Source organism: Trichomycterus rosablanca, chromosome 19, assembly GCF_030014385.1.
Source record: "Trichomycterus rosablanca isolate fTriRos1 chromosome 19, fTriRos1.hap1, whole genome shotgun sequence".
NCBI classification, from domain to species: Eukaryota; Metazoa; Chordata; class Actinopteri; order Siluriformes; family Trichomycteridae; genus Trichomycterus; species Trichomycterus rosablanca.
The window spans coordinates 26,282,068-26,300,118 of NC_086006.1; the positions used below are offsets into that span (position 1 = coordinate 26,282,068).

General features: G+C 41.6%; 2 protein-coding genes across 2 annotated transcripts; both read left to right on the forward strand.

The window, feature by feature from the left end:
- The first annotated feature begins 181 nt into the window (after positions 1–181).
- On the forward strand, positions 182–3,696 carry anapc10 (anaphase promoting complex subunit 10). The gene is made up of 5 exons (XM_063015487.1): positions 182–287; positions 1,055–1,186; positions 1,923–2,013; positions 2,110–2,230; positions 3,264–3,696. The coding sequence occupies exons 2-5, from the start codon at positions 1,072–1,074 to the stop codon at positions 3,492–3,494; spliced, it is 558 nt and encodes a 185-aa protein (XP_062871557.1). The 5' UTR covers positions 182–287; positions 1,055–1,071; the 3' UTR covers positions 3,495–3,696.
- Positions 3,697–5,936: 2,240 nt separating this feature from the next.
- LOC134333724 (uncharacterized) lies at positions 5,937–15,428 on the forward strand. The gene is made up of 7 exons (XM_063015853.1): positions 5,937–5,981; positions 11,264–11,305; positions 11,397–11,476; positions 11,927–12,011; positions 12,563–12,661; positions 13,487–13,669; positions 14,438–15,428. The coding sequence occupies exons 4-7, from the start codon at positions 11,978–11,980 to the stop codon at positions 14,488–14,490; spliced, it is 369 nt and encodes a 122-aa protein (XP_062871923.1). The 5' UTR covers positions 5,937–5,981; positions 11,264–11,305; positions 11,397–11,476; positions 11,927–11,977; the 3' UTR covers positions 14,491–15,428.
- Positions 15,429–18,051: the final 2,623 nt, after the last annotated feature.

Sequence of the window (18,051 nt, forward strand, 5' to 3'; positions counted from 1 at the left end):
TTTTCTGGCACGCGACGGGCCGCTGCGACGTCACCGGGGCGCGCGCTGTAGCCTCTTGGATGCGTAGTCTCTGGATGTGTTCCAAATTGCACAATAGCTGACTAGATAGGTCATGAAATGAGTGCGCCACGAGTGCTATTTTGATACACTTTGGAGTACCTAATGATGCGGTTTGGGACGCAGCCCTGGAGCGATTCAAAAGCCAGAAATTGTCCGTTGGCCAACGACTTTACTCGTTTATAAGAATGTGATGTTTATCAAGCAGATCAGCTACGTTTAAAATATAGGTAATTATACTTATTTTATTTAAAATGTATTTAGTTTAAGTCAGCTTACTGTGTGTAACGTGTTGACTTTTGTAGGTAGCTATCAGATAACGTTAAATGTTTATCCACTCGCCAAGTCTTTGTTTACATTTTTAAATATTTGCATAATTTCACTATTAATTGATACAGACAACTGAATATGTTTTAAATATGTTAGTAAATTGGGGGGAAACAGATTAGTAAGCATTATTTTCAGTTATACTGCAATGCCAAAAGTATGTGGACTTCACTTATAAGGATGAGGATTTTACGTGATTTTGGAGTATGTCTGTGGGAATTTGTTCATGCTCTGGTGTGCAGTGTGGTTCGGTCCACGACACTGTAGTTCCCTCTTTCTGGAACTTAAACTGTACGCATGGGCACAGTCATGCAGGAACAAGAAAGGGATCTCCTTTCATTTTCATGTTTTACCCCCACTGGTCAGGGTCAGGGTGGGTCCAATATCCCCATAAACACACCCCTGTGACAATCCATTGAGGGACCTTGGCCACCTCTTCTCAGACATAGCCAATCATGTATGTAAATAGATGTTCGACCAGCCAATATCACTGCTAGGGATTTGATCCCTGGATCCCAGTGGGAGTAGGCTAGCATAATTTACTGCTGTGCCACCCAAGTGCGTCGTCACAAATTGAATAAAATAATGTATTTTTCATAACTGATTTTATACACTATAAATTACAATGGAATTACCATTGACCTGAAAAAACTTCTTTCTGTTCCCACAGTTTTTGGTGCAGTAAGGATGGCGACCACTACTAAAACGCCTCCGGGTGCTGACCCCAAACAGCTGGAGCGCACAGGGAGCGTCCGTGAGATCGGATCTCAGGCCGTGTGGTCTCTGTCTTCTTGCAAACCTGGTGAGCTTCTTAAATCTCTTCATTTCATTGTTTTAAGATTCAGTCCTCTTTTTATCATGTGCAGATTACGCCTCTGGGCTATTAATTGGAAGGTTGATCCACTGTTGGGCCCTTGAGCGAGGCACTTAACCTTCTCAGCTCCAGGAACGCTTTGTAGCCTGCATTCTGACCCAAGCTAACAAACTGGGATATCGTTTTATTTAGGTCAATCGCTTTCTGGCATGGCATGAACACACCCTGGTTACACCCAGGGTGCTAATCCACCACAGGGCTTTGCCAGCCCCCAATTAATGTAAATCTTGTAGATTTAGGGGGAAACACAAGCTTCTTTTTGGCATTGTGGCCTCAAGGTAAGCTTGCTTGACTCCAGATGGTGTCACCCATAATACAACAGCTATTGTAATTTTCCCTCAGCATAAAGTGACCCCCAGGTTGGGAGTGTTTTGGGGACATCTTTGACAGTTTGGGGACCTCTACAAAGACATGATTGGCTCTGTCTGAGAGACAGGATGAATAGCCAAAGCCCTTTAATGGATTCCTACCTTGCAGGCAGTGTTTTCCTTGGTTAAACCGGACCTGCTGCCACCCTGACCCATGTCATTAAACCAATAAATAAACAAACAAACCGTCATGCTGACCAGAAGAGAGCAGCTGATGAAAAGAAATTAAGTTTTCAGATCGACTGCCATGTTCCTTACAAGTGCATTTAAACTTTGGACTGTAACCGTGTCTGCAGGGTTTGGAGTCGACCAGTTGAGGGATGATAATCTGGAGACGTATTGGCAGTCTGATGGCTCTCAGCCTCACTTAGTCAACATCCAGTTCAGGTAAAGAATAGTAGTTATTCTAAAACTGGGTTATTAAAGGTGAGTAAATTCATAATAATCAGCAAATCCTTTATTTGTCCCTGATGTGTGTTTCAGGAGGAAGACCACGGTGAAGATGCTCTGTATTTATGCCGATTATAAATCGGATGAGAGCTACACACCCAGCAAGATCTCAGTCAGAGTGGGAAACAACTTCCACAACCTACTGGAGATCCGGGTAAGCCACAAAGCAAAAAAAAACAATACTTAAAGCAATATTTCTCATGATTTTTACATATCTTTAAATAGTGTGTAGCACTGTCACCTCACAGCAAGAAGGTCCTGGGTTCGATCCCCAGGTGGGGCGGTCCAGGTCCTTTCTGTGGGGAGTTTGCATGTTCTCCCCGTGTCTGCGTGTGTTTCCTCCGGGAGCTCCGGTTTCCTCCCACAGTCCAAAAACATGCAGTCAAGTTAATTGGAGACACTGAATTGCCCTATAGGTGAATGGGTGTGTGTGTGTGTCTGCCCTGCGATGGACTGGCGCCCCGTCCAGGGTGTTACTGTGTGCCTTGCACCCATTTAAAAACCTCCACCTGAGCGCCACAATGCCTTTTCACAAAGGACATCGTCTTAAAGCAACTTTACAGATTCCAGGTCCAAAAAACCCAACAGTGGCAGCAAAAACTCCCTAAATAATAAAACCTTAAGAGAAACCTTAAAAAGAATCAGACTCAACCAGGACCTCAATTTTACTTGGCAGGCCCAAAGTGCTCTCATTGCTCAATTACTTTAACAATTAAACATATTCTATGTGAATGCGAGTTTTTTACCCAGGACAGAAATCTACGTATACCTAATTGGATCAGATATAAAAGAAATTCTAAGATTTTTAAATTTCTGAAAAGCATAAAACTAAAACATCTCTTGTAATCTCAACCTCTTTAAACATCTTTCGTGTAGTTAAAGTGTTCTGAAAAACATACAAATGGCACGCCATAGAGGTGGCTGTAAATACAGAGCTTATAATGGCGATAAAACACAACACAACAACAACTTGGCAGGCCTAGAAGGAAAGGAGAACCTTCTTCAAACTGTTGACGCAAAGTTGGACGCATGTAATTTCAATTATATCATAAATTTTTTACACCGGTTAGCAACGGATGCGGCTGAAACACCCGAAGTGACAAGTCAGGGGGAGTGTCCACATAGTATTGACCCTGTGGTGTCTTAAAAGGTGTTCCGTGTGTGTGTGTGTGTGTGTGTTTGAGCAGCAGTTAGAGATGGTGGAGCCGAGCGGGTGGATCCACATCCCGCTGCTGGACATAGCGAACAATCCCATCAGGACGTTCATGATCCAGATCGCGGTCCTGGCCAACCACCAGAACGGCCGCGACACACACATGCGCCAGATCAAAGTCTACACGCCGGTGGAGGAGAGCTCCATCGGCAAGTTCCCACGATGCACCACCGTCGACTTCATGATGTACCGCACCATCAGGTGACCCGGGCCTGGCGTCACCGACTGATCGACAAATACGGCCGCAATGTGAAATGTGACTCGTAAACATAGGTTTGATCATTTTTGAAGCCGAGTGTTTAGTGTTTTGGATGAACATTGATGCCTTGTGTATTGCTTTTGGAGAAAGTGGTTTATTGTACAGATAATAAATGTTTTTTTTTTAAATAAATGACACATCATCTCTATTTTTTGTATTTGTGGTGGATTCTTACAAAGAGCCTTGAAGGATGAAGGATCACTGCCCCGTGTGTACCTCAAACTGCTCGATTTGGTGCCTCGACCAGACAGCAGGTGTCGCTGTTGCAGCAGCAGCTATAAGGAGAAACCCTAGCTGACCTTTCTAGGCCATTTCCTGTTTCATGATCGTGCCCCTGTGCTCAAAGCAAGATCCACAAAGACCAGTGGTGGGCGCTATTCCACTAGCCCACCACCACTGAGATCATTTTGAATCGCGTGGTGCTATCGGCTGAGAGGGGTGGGTGTCAGGGGGCAGGGGGTGAGATTATGTATTCGTGCCCTGTCCAGGGTGTTTCCCAATGAAACTGGACCCATCACAACCCTGACCAGGATAAAGCGGTTGATGAAAATGAAATGAAGTGAAGTCTATGGCCAAAAAGTATTAGCACACTACTAACTTTTGAGTTCAGGCGAATAAAACGTGCATCCAACTTTGTGCTAGTAGTTTTGGGAAGGATTTTTTTTCTTTTTGTACAGAGAAACATGTTATATGTGCAAAAGTATGTGGACATCTTGTTTCAAGATCATGGGCATTGGTATGTTATGAAGTTGGCCTCCACTGAGTTGCGAAGGCTTTGCACAACACTTTGGAGTCTGTCTGTGAAAATTTGTGCCCATTATGTGAGGTCAGGTACAGACTGGACCAGGAGACTCGGCTCACAATTAACGTTCCAATTAATCCCACAGTTGTTCAGTGGGGTTCAGGTCAGGGATTAGTGCAGGCCATGGAGTTCCTCTACACCGAACTCGTACAGCAAATGATGTCATTATAGTCTTGCACATTGTCCCAGTCATGTTGGAACATGTAAGGGCCTTTCACAAAAAGAGGAACATTGTGTGTGAATTAGCCGGTCACAGAAGTCTGCCACGACGTTGCGTTCCTAACAAATGCACGTAAACGTCAAGTGTGGTTATATGAAATACCTTGCTGCTTCCTGTGCATGTTTAACTTCCTGTGATCAGTCTCGGTGTGGCGTGTAAAAACACTGAGCGTTTGCAAGCAGCAGCATCCTGTTCATGCCAGCGATCTCGCTCTCGAAGATGACGCTAACCAGAGAGGGAAAACGAAGCCATTTTGTGTGAACGAAGCACGTTACCGCTGTCAGTAAATCAAGTGCTGGGCGAAATACTCCAAGATTTAAGATGTTCAAAGCACAGATTCACCTGTACGCTCTCGGTAAGCTACGTTTGTTTCTTCTATATATTTTATTATTTATTTATTTATAGATTTTATTATAATTATTATTTGTTTGATCAAGTCCATGTGTTGTATCGTCTTTAGGGGCTGACATAAGACTCTTAGCCAATTCTTTAATAATAAAAGAGAACATTTTGCAATGCATAATAAATGTATTATTAAACTCAATTAATGAAATATGAATTACAAACAGATTTTTTCTGGATTTAATCAAGAAATGCAGTTTATTTTTATAAGCACCTTTCATTGGTTTCATTTTTATTTCCTGACTGACTCTGATTCTACAGAACGTATTACAGTAGTTGGGCCTCAACCCTAAGTGCACTTGTTATCCACACATTACCAGAACTTTAGGTATGAGACTGTTGTTTTTATGGAGTTCCAGTACAGATGGTCGCTGTTCAGGTTTGGAACCATCAGACTGGTGGTTTTCATTAAAGTATTTTCCTCCTGCGATGGATTGGCACCCTGTCCAGGGTTTCCCTGCCTTGTGATTAGTGTTTTCTGGTGGAATTGGGACTGATCATTACAAGATTTGAACAGCACAGCTAATAGAGTGGGCTGTGTCTGAGGGATGGGTGGTTGAGGTGTCCCGTCTTGGGTGTGTCCCTGCATTGCGCCCAGTGATTCAGAGGAAACTGGGCCCACCGCAGGCCTGACCAGGATAGAACGAATTCTAACAAAGCAATTCTTTCTTAATTCTTTCTTTTCTCTTCTTTCCTCTGCCAGCAGTGTTTTGTGTTTGCATGATCACCAGCACTACAGTCAACAGTCAGGAACCAAACAACGGAACCACTAATGAAGCACCTTCCATCAACAGCAGCACTGATCATGATCAGTTTATCAGTGCTGCCACACAGAAACCTGATCCGAATTCAGATCCTTCAAATGTTACGGCCACACAGCTGCCCAGCAGCAATGAGACCACCACGATATTCCAGGATATTCCAAAAGATAACAGCACATCGTACACCAAGGACCCATCAGACGAAGAATCTAATGCCACTTCTATACCACTGCTTCCCAAGACTCCAGGTAAGGATCCTGATTCAGCTCTTATATAACAGCTATTCCAGGTTACCTGATGAGGATGAAGGTCCCTGCTGAGTCTGGTTCCTCTAAAGGCTGCTCATCAGAGGTTTTGGTCCTGGAATCAATAAATTTGCTTTGATATGATGTCCATTATTTAAATAAAAGTGTTATAAACAATACATTTGACTTAATTTGGCTAGCAATAGAATGTCTATCAAGTTTCTGTTATACACTATATGGCTAAAAGTAACTGGACACCTGACCATGAGCTTGTTGGATGTCCCATTAAAAAAAACAAATGGTATTAAAATGAAGTGATTAGGGGCTGACATAAGACTCTTAGCCAATTCTTCAATAATAAATAAGAACATTTTACAATGCATAATAAATGTATTATTAAACTCAATTAATGAAATATGAAGTACAAACAGATTTTTTTTCTGGATTTAATCAAGAATTGCAGTTTATTTTTATGAGTGCCTTTCATTGGTTTCATTTCTATTTCCTGACTGACTCTGATTACACAGAACATATTACAGTAGTTGGACACCTGACCATGAGCTTGTTGGATGTCCCATTTAAAAGAAACAAATGGTATTAAAATGAAGTGACCTCTATGTTTGTGGGAATTTGTGCCCATTCAGTCAAAATATGGCAGCATTTATATGGCTGGCCACTGATGTTAGTCAAGAAAGCCTCCACTGATGTTCCAGGTCATTCCAAAGCTGTTTTGTGTGGCTGAGGTTAGTTCTCTGTGCAGGACACTGGAGTTTCTTTGCTGGAACAGGAAAGGGCCTTTCCAAAACCGATGCTGCAAAGTTGGAAGCATATCATTTCTTTTCTTTTCATTTCTTATTACACCTATTGGGACAGTAGGAGTTGGGACAGTAGGTAAAATGCAAATAAATATTTGTGTTAGTGCCAGTGGCATGGATAATTATAAAAGCTTTTATCCAAAGCGACTTACAGTACTATGACAGTACACCATCTAACCAATTAAGGCTTAATGGTCTTGCTCAAGGGCTCAGCAGTGGCAACCTGGCAGTGGAACCAGCAAACTTTTGATTACTAGTCCAGTACCTTAACCGCTAGGCTACAACTGCCCTTTACTGATGAGAGATACTTCCATCCTGACTAAATTAGTTACTGATCGTGTTTGTACAAATACAGGTCCTTCTCAAAAAATTAGCATATTGTGATAAAGTTCATTATTTTCCATAATGTAATGATAAAAATTAAACTTTCATATATTTTAGATTCATTGCACACCAACTGAAATATTTCAGGTCTTTTATTGTTTTAATACTGATGATTTTGGCATACAGCTCATGAAAACCCAAAAATCTCAAAAAATTAGCATATCATGAAAAGGTTCTCTAAACGAGCTATTAACCTAATCATCTGAATCAACGAATTAACTCTAAACACCTGCAAAAGATTCCTGAGGCTTTTAAAAACTCCCAGCCTGGTTCATTACTCAAAACTGCAATCATGGGTAAGACTGCCGACCTGACTGCTGTCCAGAAGGCCATCATTGACACCCTCAAGCAAGAGGGTAAGACACAGAAAGAAATTTCTGAACGAATAGGCTGTTCCCAGAGTGCTGTATCAAGGCACCTCAGTGGGAAGTCTGTGGGAAGGAAAAAGTGTGGCAGAAAACGCTGCACAACGAGAAGAGGTGACCGGACCCTGAGGAAGATTGTGGAGAAGGGCCGATTCCAGACCTTGGGGGACCTGCGGAAGCAGTGGACTGAGTCTGGAGTAGAAACATCCAGAGCCACCGTGCACAGGCGTGTGCAGGAAATGGGCTACAGGTGCCGCATTCCCCAGGTCAAGCCACTTTTGAACCAGAAACAGCGGCAGAAGCGCCTGACCTGGGCTACAGAGAAGCAGCACTGGACTGTTGCTCAGTGGTCCAAAGTACTGTTTTCGGAAATCAAGGTGCCAGAGTCTGGAGGAAGACTGGGGAGAAGGAAATGCCAAAATGCCTGAAGTCCAGTGTCAAGTACCCACAGTCAGTGATGGTCTGGGGTGCCATGTCAGCTGCTGGTGTTGGTCCACTGTGTTTTATCAAGGGCAGGGTCAATGCAGCTAGCTATCAGGAGATTTTGGAGCACTTCATGCTTCCATCTGCTGAAAAGCTTTATGGAGATGAAGATTTCATTTTTCAGCACGACCTGGCACCTGCTCACAGTGCCAAAACCACTGGTGAATGGTTTACTGACCATGGTATTACTGTGCTCAATTGGCCTGCCAACTCTCCTGACCTGAACCCCATAGAGAATCTGTGGGATATTGTGAAGAGAAAGTTGAGAGACACAAGACCCAACACTCTGGATGAGCTTAAGGCCGCTATCGAAGCATCCTGGGCCTCCATAACACCTCAGCAGTGCCACAGGCTGATTGCCTCCATGCCACGCCGCATTGAAGCAGTCATTTCTGCAAAAGGATTCCCGACCAAGTATTGAGTGCATAACTGAACATAATTATTTGAAGGTTGACTTTTTTTGTATTAAAAACACTTTTCTTTTATTGGTCGGATGAAATATGCTAATTTTTTGAGATTTTTTCATGAGCTGTATGCCAAAATCATCAGTATTAAAACAATAAAAGACCTGAAATATTTCAGTTGGTGTGCAATGAATCTAAAATATATGAAAGTTTAATTTTTATCATTACATTATGGAAAATAATGAACTTTATCACAATATGCTAATTTTTTGAGAAGGACCTGTATGCCTTTCAAAATATGAGTAAATAAGGGCGGGGTATTGGTTTCATGCCCCTGCCCATAAATATCTCAGGGGAAAAAACCCATACTCATACCTAGGGTTTGTTTTTTAATGTGTTTCTGAGAGTCAGTTAGGTTAATTAGGTCAGTGTGCTCTGTGTGTGTGTGTGTGTGTGTGTGTGTGTGTGTGTGTGTGTGTGTGTGTGTGTGTGTGTGTGTGTGTGTGTTTGTGCACGTAGATGTGCGTGTGCATGGTATGTGTGGTTTTGGCTGCTTGAGGTATTCATTGCAGTCCACAAGCTACTTAGTTTCTAATGTGGGTGTTTAGGGGTTGCACAGCATAGCGTACACGCGCGCACACACACACACACACACACGCACGCACGCACGCACACACACACACAATTCAAAAATCATGCAGTTGTTCTGTTAAACATGAATCCAGAAATAAACCATTTAATTTTTTTATTAGTTAGGGTTTACGAGTATCATAAAAATGTGCACTTGTAACTCACTCATGTTTAGCAGACACATATTTCTCCACAAGGCAAAGTTGTTGGCAGTGTCGAGGGTTATAGAGGGTTTTTTGTAATTAAGGGTCCAGATTTATCTGAAAATCAACAACGTTTTTTTGCTTGCAGGCATTTATCATGAAAATAAGCAATGGTAAAATCTCTTCTTCTTTTCTCGGCTGCTTCAGTCAGGGGTGACCACTGAAAATCATTTGTCCTCATCTTGTCCTGTTCTGAACATCCTCCTTCGTCACGGCATTCATAAACCTCTTCTTTGGCCTTCCTCTCCTCCTTCTTCTTGGTGCCTTTATTCTCTGGTTTTGGCAAATTCTCACTCTTTTCTGAATCCTCCTGTCCCCTGGAAATAATATAATAATTCTGATGTTGTGCCTTAACTATAATCTTTCTCTTTCATTAATTTTCAAAAATATGAGGCCCCAATTTAAATGATGGTAATTAATGGGTTAAATCCACGGTAAATAAATGTCTTCTTCTTTCAGCTGCTCTTATTAGAAGTGGCCATCTCCATCTTGCCCTGCACTAAACATCCTCCTCCGTCATCCCAACCACCAGCATGTCCTCCCTCACCACATCCATAAATCTCCTCATTGGGCTTCCTCTCATCCCTCCTCTGCACATGCCCAAACCATTTCAACTTCATATTTTATGTGTCTTACCTGTGCTGCAGCATCTTCATCTCTGCCATCTTCTCCTTCAGCTCCCTCTCTTGTCTTTTTGTCAGTGCCACTGCCCCCGAGCCATAAAAAAGCTGAAAAGTGTTTGTCTATTCTACAATTTCGCCATTTTTATTAGAAGACTAAGATGATTCGCTTCAACAACCCTAACCTAAGTTCAGCTTTACACTTTACAACAGTTTATTATACAGTATATACCTGTTAGCAATGAATGTGGCAGAAAGAAATAAACGGTGGACATCCCCACACTTTTGGTCATATAGTGTTAATTATTAAGCTTTCCTTAAATGTTATTACATTGGTTTGAATATGCCCAATAATGTGCTTTCACAGAGTTAAAACACCAAATATGATCAATGATTCTCAATCAGGAGTTGAGGCTTAGTGAGGGGGATCCTGCATGGGAGAGCCACCAGAAAAACTAAATCTATACATTAAAATTAATTTGTTCTTGTTTCTACACTCACTGCCCATTTGATCAGCTCCACTTACCATATAGAAGCACTTTGTAGTTCTACAATTACTGACTGTAGTCCATCTGTTTCTCTGCATGCTTTGTTACCACCTTTCACCCTGTTCTTCAATGGTCAGGACCCCCACAGAGCAGGTATTATTTAGGTGGTGGATCATTCTCAGCACTGCAGTGACACTGACATGGTGGTGGTGTGTTAGTGTGTGTTGTGCTGGTATGAGTGGATCAGACACAGCAGCGCTGCTGAAGTTTTTAAATACAGTGTCCACTCACTGTCCACTCTATTAGACACTCCTATCTAGTCGGTCCACCTTGTAGATGTAATGTCAGAGACGATCGCTCATCTATTGCTGCCGTTTGAGTCGGTCATCTTCTAGACCTTCATCAGTGGTCACAGGACGCTGCCCACGGGGCGCTGTTGGCTGGATATTTTTGGTTGGTGGACTATTCTCAGTCCAGCAGTGACAGTGAGGTGTTTAAAAACTCCAGCAGCGCTGCTGTGTCTGATCCACTCATACCAGCACAACACACACTAACACACCACCACCATGTCAGTGTCACTGAAGTGCTGAGAATGATCCACCACCCAAATAATACCTGCTCTGTGGTGGTCCTGTGGGGGTCCTGACCATTGAAGAACAGGGTGAAAGCATACTAAAAAAGTATGTAGAGAAACAGATGGACTACAGTCAGTAATTGTTGAACTACAAAGTGCTTCTATATGGTAAGTGCAGCTGATAAAATGGACAGTGAGTGTAGAAACAAGGAGGTGGTTTTAATGTTATTCTACTAGAGGGAAGGTATCACTTTGTATTCCCCTTCAGATCGAACCCTCACAGCTCCCACTGATCCATGACTGTTTCTGTGTTGTACAGGTGTGGCTACAAAAAGAAACTCCAGTGGTAAATTAGCCACAGGTGAGCATAAACAAACGCACTTCACGATGCAATAGTTTCAGTTAAAACTCATTCTATACACACACTGCAAGTGTCTACTGTTTATTTACAGGAATCTTAATTCTCATCATCATCCTGGTCCTCAGCGCTGCCCTCGCTGTGCTGTTGTACATTCTTTGGAAAAAAGGAAAAGTAAGCAAGCACTTCACAAAACAAAAATTTGTGTAATAAATGCAAATATCAACTGTGATGATTTAATACAGGATGAAATAAGTATTCCATAATAATACAGTACACATATTTTAAATATATTTTAGTGTACAAGTATTCAACACAAAAAGTAATCTGATTGACCACAGAAGTAATAAACACCTTTATGTACTTATAGAAATATTTATTCATTATTTCCCCCTTTTATTTTCTTCATATCTTAAATCCAAACTGCTGTACTGTTCATTATACTTTTCTTACTATAATTATTTATATATAATTATAAGTTTGTTTTACTCTTTAATGTCCTCTTGATAATGCTTTGGCAATACTATTCTAATGCTGGGCATATCAGCTACCATTGACCAAAACAGCATCAGAGTGAGGTCCATAAAGACATGGTTTGACATGAACTGGGAATTGTGTGTGCAGAGATATTCCTTTGATCTGACGAACACTGACCACGAAACCCCGCTCCGGAGCATGGAGCATGGAGGATTCATCGACCAAACCAAAGGTAAGAACAGTTTAAGTAAGTTTAAACAATGGAATCATGTGGATGCTGTCTGTACACTGAGTGTCATTCACTTTTTAATTAAAGTAAACAAATTGCAAGCAGACTTTAATCAAATACACAGTGCAAGAATTATTTTGTGAATGTAATGATTTGGAAATGTAATGATTTCTGTCAGGAAAGTAAAATAAAAGTCAGGAGTCACAGCTTGGTTTCATTCTATTCTCATCAGCTGAAACTGTGACTGTATGGTAATTAGATGGTAATTAGAGATGTAGGCTTTTCCTTTTGCTGTGCTGCTGCTCAGTATTTGTGGGGTGTGATGAGAACTGCTTTCTCACAGCCCACTTAACACCTCTGTGTAGTTTCCAGTCAGACTTCGTAAAACTGCTAAGCGAAATCATGCTCTCACATTCACTCAGCGTACATGCTTTTAAAGTCCAAAAGCAACTTTTTTTGTATACTAAGGGTGTTTGATGGGGTAAGATCAGGACTTTATATGATTGAAGGGGTGTCCACATAATTAAACCTTTTTGTTTCTTCTTTTTTTTCAGTAGCAGAATTGCCTACAAACTTGGAAGAGGATTCCAGTGAAACCAAGCCAGTAGCGAACGGATGTGCTGGAGACAAACCTGAACAAACGCCATCCTCTCGTAATTCAACACTGTGTTCACTCACATTTACATCAACGAAGAGTAATTCGTTTGAAAAGAGCCGTCACGAGCCACTCAGGTGGTATAGCGGTGAAAACACACGCTGGAACCAGAACTGGGATCTCGAATACATCGTATCGAATCTCAGCTCTGCCTGCCGGCTGGGCTGAGAAGCCACATGAACAACGATTGGCCTGTTGTTCAGATAGCGGTGGGATATTAAAGCCGGATATGGACTCTCTCATAACTAATGTAATTATGACCTCTGCTGGCTGATTGACGGCACCTGCACAGAGACGGGTGTCAGGGCGTGTCTCTCCGTACACAGTGCTGATCTGCATTGCACTCGTCAAAGTGTAGGTGACAAAATGCATACGGCTGCTGCCCACGTGTCGGAGGGGGCGTGGGTTAGCTTCGTTCTCCTCAATCAGAGCGGGGATCGGCATTGGTGGAGAGGAAGCATGAAGCAATCGGGCAATTGGACGCGCTAAAAAGGGAGAAAAGAGTTTGTTTATGCAATTTCTCCCTATATATAAAGAGCCGGCACAAATTTTAGCTTGAACAGAGTGGGTTTATCATTACTTTTGAAATGTAGTTATCTTCCAAAAAACTGATTGCATATAAGCAGCAGCAGGAAAAGACCCTGTCCGTCCTTGTCGCAATATAAATAACTAATATAATTTGTAAACAATCTTATAAACCAATATTTATTATTGGAATTGGTTAAAATATGAACTTGTAGTTGTTTGTTAGGTGTATTTTGTTGTTTCAGCTGGATTTTCAGTATTTAACAATGTTGTTTTCTTCCACCGTCTGGTCCTTCAGCTGTGCTGAACATCCCGGAAGAGAACAGCTTCTCGTCAGAGAGCAGTCTATCTCTGGATGTGAAGAAAGTCGGGTTTAATTTGGACCTCGATCTGATTGGAGATTCTGTTCTTGCAAATGAAGCTTCATCCGAACCAAAGGACCAGGAGCAAAGTGAAAACAACAGCAATGACTCAAACACTGGTCTGTCCACATGTACTACAGTATGTGGACAAAAGGATTGGGACACCCTTTTTAATTATTGAATTCATGTGTTTTAGCCACAACAGTTGCTAACAGGTGTAATAAATCAATTATATCATGTGAATTATGCTTTCAACTTTGCTGCAGTTTAGGGAAGCATGGTTGTGCCTCTGTGCACAAAGCGAGTTTAATAAAGACATGAAGAAGTTTAAAGCAACTCCAGTGACCAGCACATAGTCCTGACCCCAGCCCCACCTAACAGCTTTGGAATGAACTGGAACATCAACTGATGTTTGATCAATATCAGTGCCCAGCCATATAAATAGCCTTTTGATTTAGTAGCTAAGGGGCATTTTTTTTTTTTTTTTTAATCGTTTTTTTTTTTTTTAAGGTGATATCGGTTTTAAATGAATCTCTATATTTAATCAATGGAATGATCATTTAAAAGTGGCATTTTAGTTTCTTAGCACTAGTTAATAAAAATGGGAAGATGAAATTGGGAAGGGGGCAAATACTTATTCACTGCTAAACATAGGCTAAACATAATCCAGTCACGCAACTATGGGTGTTTTAGTAAAGGTAGATTTTGAAAGAAATTGACATCTACCATTACTTGTAGGCTACTTTAGCCTTGCAGCCTCAATAATTAGGGGTGTCCACATACTTTTGGCCATATACTCTATATCTGATTAATAATCCTTTCATTGTGTCATGAACTGAGAGCCATGAAGGCGTAGAATATTCACTCCTACAACAATTGTTTTACAGACAACGACCCTGTGGATTTCTTTACTGAGATTAACCTGGATGAGCCACAGTAACACACACAGGGGGTAGACAAAATAACAGAAACCAGTGACAACAGCTTCATATCAAGTATCAAATAGTAATAAGGTTCAGTTTTTGCCTTCAGACAGCTTTCATTCTCATAGAAATGCTGCCATACAAACAACAACCAAAATGGTTCAGTGGGATGTTGGCGCTTCTTCGACTCTTCAAGGGATGAAGATCTACTCTACAGTCTGTGTTTTACTGATGTTTAGATTTAGTCATTGCAGAGAGCATGGAAGGAGCCTGGCTTCATCCTGATGTGTGTCAAACTATTCTTTGAAAACATCTTAAGCTCACAAGTTCAAATCTCAGCTCTGCTAATGGCTGGCCGGGCGCTTTCACAGACTGCCATGACTTGTGAGACTGTTTCCCTCAAATATGAAGGCTGATGCACATGGATTTTACACCCTTTTCACACTGGACAGTATCCTGTGGTAGGGTACATTTTTAAATTGTAATTAATCTGTATCTCAAGTTAATCTTCTTATTAATGTACTGTTTTTGTTATTTTGTCCACCTCGTCTATATACACATAGTATTACTTAACGTTCGTTTACTTTTTGTTAAATTCTCATAAAATTTTAATCCTGGTCTGGGTCACGTCGGGTTCGGTTCTACCAGGAAACTCTGGGTACAAGGTAGGACTACCGAGGAAAGGGCTCCGACCTATCGCAGGGGTTCGGTTGTCCCTCCAGGCTCTGGCCCCCTTAGACATAGCCAATCATGTCCGTGTAGATGACTGACAGCTCTCAGCAATTGTGGGCTAGCATAAATAGTGACATAATAAAAAACATTTCTATTTTTATATTTTGTACTTCATAATGCAGCTTATGTATAAAATAAAAGTTTTGTATTTTTATTAATAAAACTGTGTTAGTTATAAATGTTCAGACATTAAACTGGTTTGGTAATAAAACTGATTGCACTAGCTGTGTGTGAGTGATCTATATACCAAAACTTACATTACTCTCATGTGGGATGGAAAGTTAACATAAAACATTCATTCATTCATTTAATGTCACCAGTCCATCACAGGGCAATCACACATTCACACAGTGTTACCCACTACTTAATTGTGCCACACTTTAACATAAAACAGTTGTAGTCAAACGTTTAAGTGCAAAATAAAAGCTCCTGTGCCTCTGTTGGTGGAGAAATCTATCTGTTCGTCTATCTATCTATCTATCTATCTATCTATCTATCTATCTATCTATCTATCTATCTATCTATCTATCCATCCATCTATCCGTCTGTCTATCTGTCCGTCCGTCCGTCCGTCCATCCATCCATCCATCCATCCATCCATCTATCTATCTATCTGTCTCTCTATCCATCCATCTATCTACCTGTCTCTCTATCTATCTATCTATCTGTCTGTCTGTCCGTCCATCCGTCCGTCCATCCATCCACCTGTCTGTCTGTCTGTCTGTCTGTCTATCTATCTATCTATCTATCTATCCATCTATCCATCCGTCCGTCCGTCCGTCCGTCCGTCCGTCCATCCATCCATCCATCCATCCATCTATCTATCTATCTATCTATCTATCTATCTAACCAGTGATAGCTCAGTGGTTAAGGTACTGGACTAGTAAACAGAAGGTTGCCGGTTCAAGCCCCGCCACCACCAAGTTGCCACTGTTGGGTCCCTAAACAAGTCCCTTAACCCTCAATTGCTCATCGTGTTCCGCTCATTGTGTAAGTTGCTGAAAATGTAAATATATATATATATCTACTGTATATATATATATCTAGATAGATACACAACACACATATTGTGGTATAATGAATGTGGTGCTATTGCTTTCTCATCATTTTCAGGTCTTTGTGGCTGCCAGTATTTGTCTCATACTTGTGAAAACAAGGGCAGTTGTAGCCTAGTGGTTAAGGTACTGAACTAGTAACCGAAAGGTCGCTGGTTCAAGCCCCACCACTGCCAGGTTACCACTGTTGGGCCCTTGAGTAAGGCCCTTAACCCTCAATTGCTCAGACTGTATACTGTCACAATACTGTAAGTCGCTTTGGATAAAAGCGCCTGCTAAAATACCGAAAATGTAAATGTAAAACGAATTGATGCGTTGTCGTTCATTTGCATTTCGTTACTCTAACTCTATGTGGCGCTCTGTTCCCTCATTCTGCTCAACAAATCCGGAATAACAACGAGACACACAAAGAAACGCCAGCATGGGGCGCGTCCTCAACCACATCTTTTGTTTACTATCGTGTGCGGCTGTGCGCACTATTTTTAGTCCAAAAGTTCTGTATAATAATTTCTGATGTACTCAAGACCTTCTAAAATGCACAGTTATACGTAGCGTCCAAACAGTTTTGCACTGGGCCGCTTCAAACTTACGTAGTGGACGACGTGTGGTTTAGAACACCACCTATGACTTGGAATCGACTCCACGATTCTGATTCACGGCGTGGTGAATCAGTGGCGTCGTCTTTAAACTGAGTCTTTTTGAATCACTTAATTGTTTAAGAGATGTTTTTTTTTTTAACAAACAAGTTATGTGGGCGGCTATTATGGTGTCTAAGTGGGTAGCACTGTCGCCTCACAGCAAGAAGGTCCTGGGTTCAATCCCCAGGTGGGGCGGTCTGTGTTCTCCAGTCCAAAGACGTGCAAGTGAGGTGAATTGGAGACACTAAATTGTCCATGACTGTGTTTGATATAACCTTCTGAACTGATGCATCTTGTGTAATGAGTAACTACCGTTCCTGTCATGAATGTAACCAAAGTGTAAAACATGACGTTAAAATCCTAATAAACAAACAAGTTATGTTGCTTGCTCAGGGTCGTGGTACGCCCTGTGTCACCCCTAAACACTTGGCTCAATGAGTGAATAAAGTATGGACAGCGTGGCAATTCACTGCAAGGCAACACACCCTTATGCACATCAAGTGGCATTAGAGCAGCCAGTCCACCCTCTGTATTTGTTTATGGGAGGAGGTTGGAAACCCACCATGCCACCCTCCTCACAGACAGTGACCAGAGAGGCGAGGCTCAAACCGAGATCCCAGGACCCATGCTAGAGTAAATGTTTCGACTGTGGGAGAAAACCGGAGCTCACAAAAACATGGGGAGAACATGCAAACTCCATACAGAAAAGACCACCCCACCTGAGGATCGAACCCAGGACCTTCTTGCAGTGCTGCCCACCGAGCCACTATGTCTCTGTCATCTTAAGAATGGAGTAAAAGTATACATTTGTTCTGACAAACTTGCTCAAGAGAGTAAAAATAACTTTACAGTTTAATCATACTTCATCCTGGTCAAGGTTGCAGTGGATCGGGTTTTACCAGGAGACACTGGGCACAAAGCAGGAACACACTGAGATCAAGATGTCAATCCAAGGCAGGACAACAAATAATCACACTCACTTACACATTCACTCGCTCACTTACTCACAGCTACGGGCAATTTAGCCCAGCAAATTCACCTTATTTATGTGTTTGGGGAGGTTACAGGTTAAATGTATTTAAAAATATACATATTGCGTATATAATGTGTTATATTGTATTTGTCTGTTTTTTAAAATGTGGCACAGTGGCAA

Coding starts and splice junctions, on each gene's coding strand:
- anapc10 (XM_063015487.1), top strand. CDS start 1,072: ATGGCGACCACTACTAAAACGCCTCCGGGTGCTGACCCCAAACAGCTG. Junction 2,014..2,109: donor TTAGTCAACATCCAGTTCAG/GTAAAGAATAGT, acceptor TGTGTGTTTCAG/GAGGAAGACCACGGTGAAGA. Junction 2,231..3,263: donor ACAACCTACTGGAGATCCGG/GTAAGCCACAAA, acceptor GTGTTTGAGCAG/CAGTTAGAGATGGTGGAGCC.
- LOC134333724 (XM_063015853.1), top strand. CDS start 11,978: ATGGAGCATGGAGGATTCATCGACCAAACCAAAG. Junction 12,012..12,562: donor ATTCATCGACCAAACCAAAG/GTAAGAACAGTT, acceptor CTTTTTTTTCAG/TAGCAGAATTGCCTACAAAC. Junction 13,670..14,437: donor CAGCAATGACTCAAACACTG/GTCTGTCCACAT, acceptor ATTGTTTTACAG/ACAACGACCCTGTGGATTTC.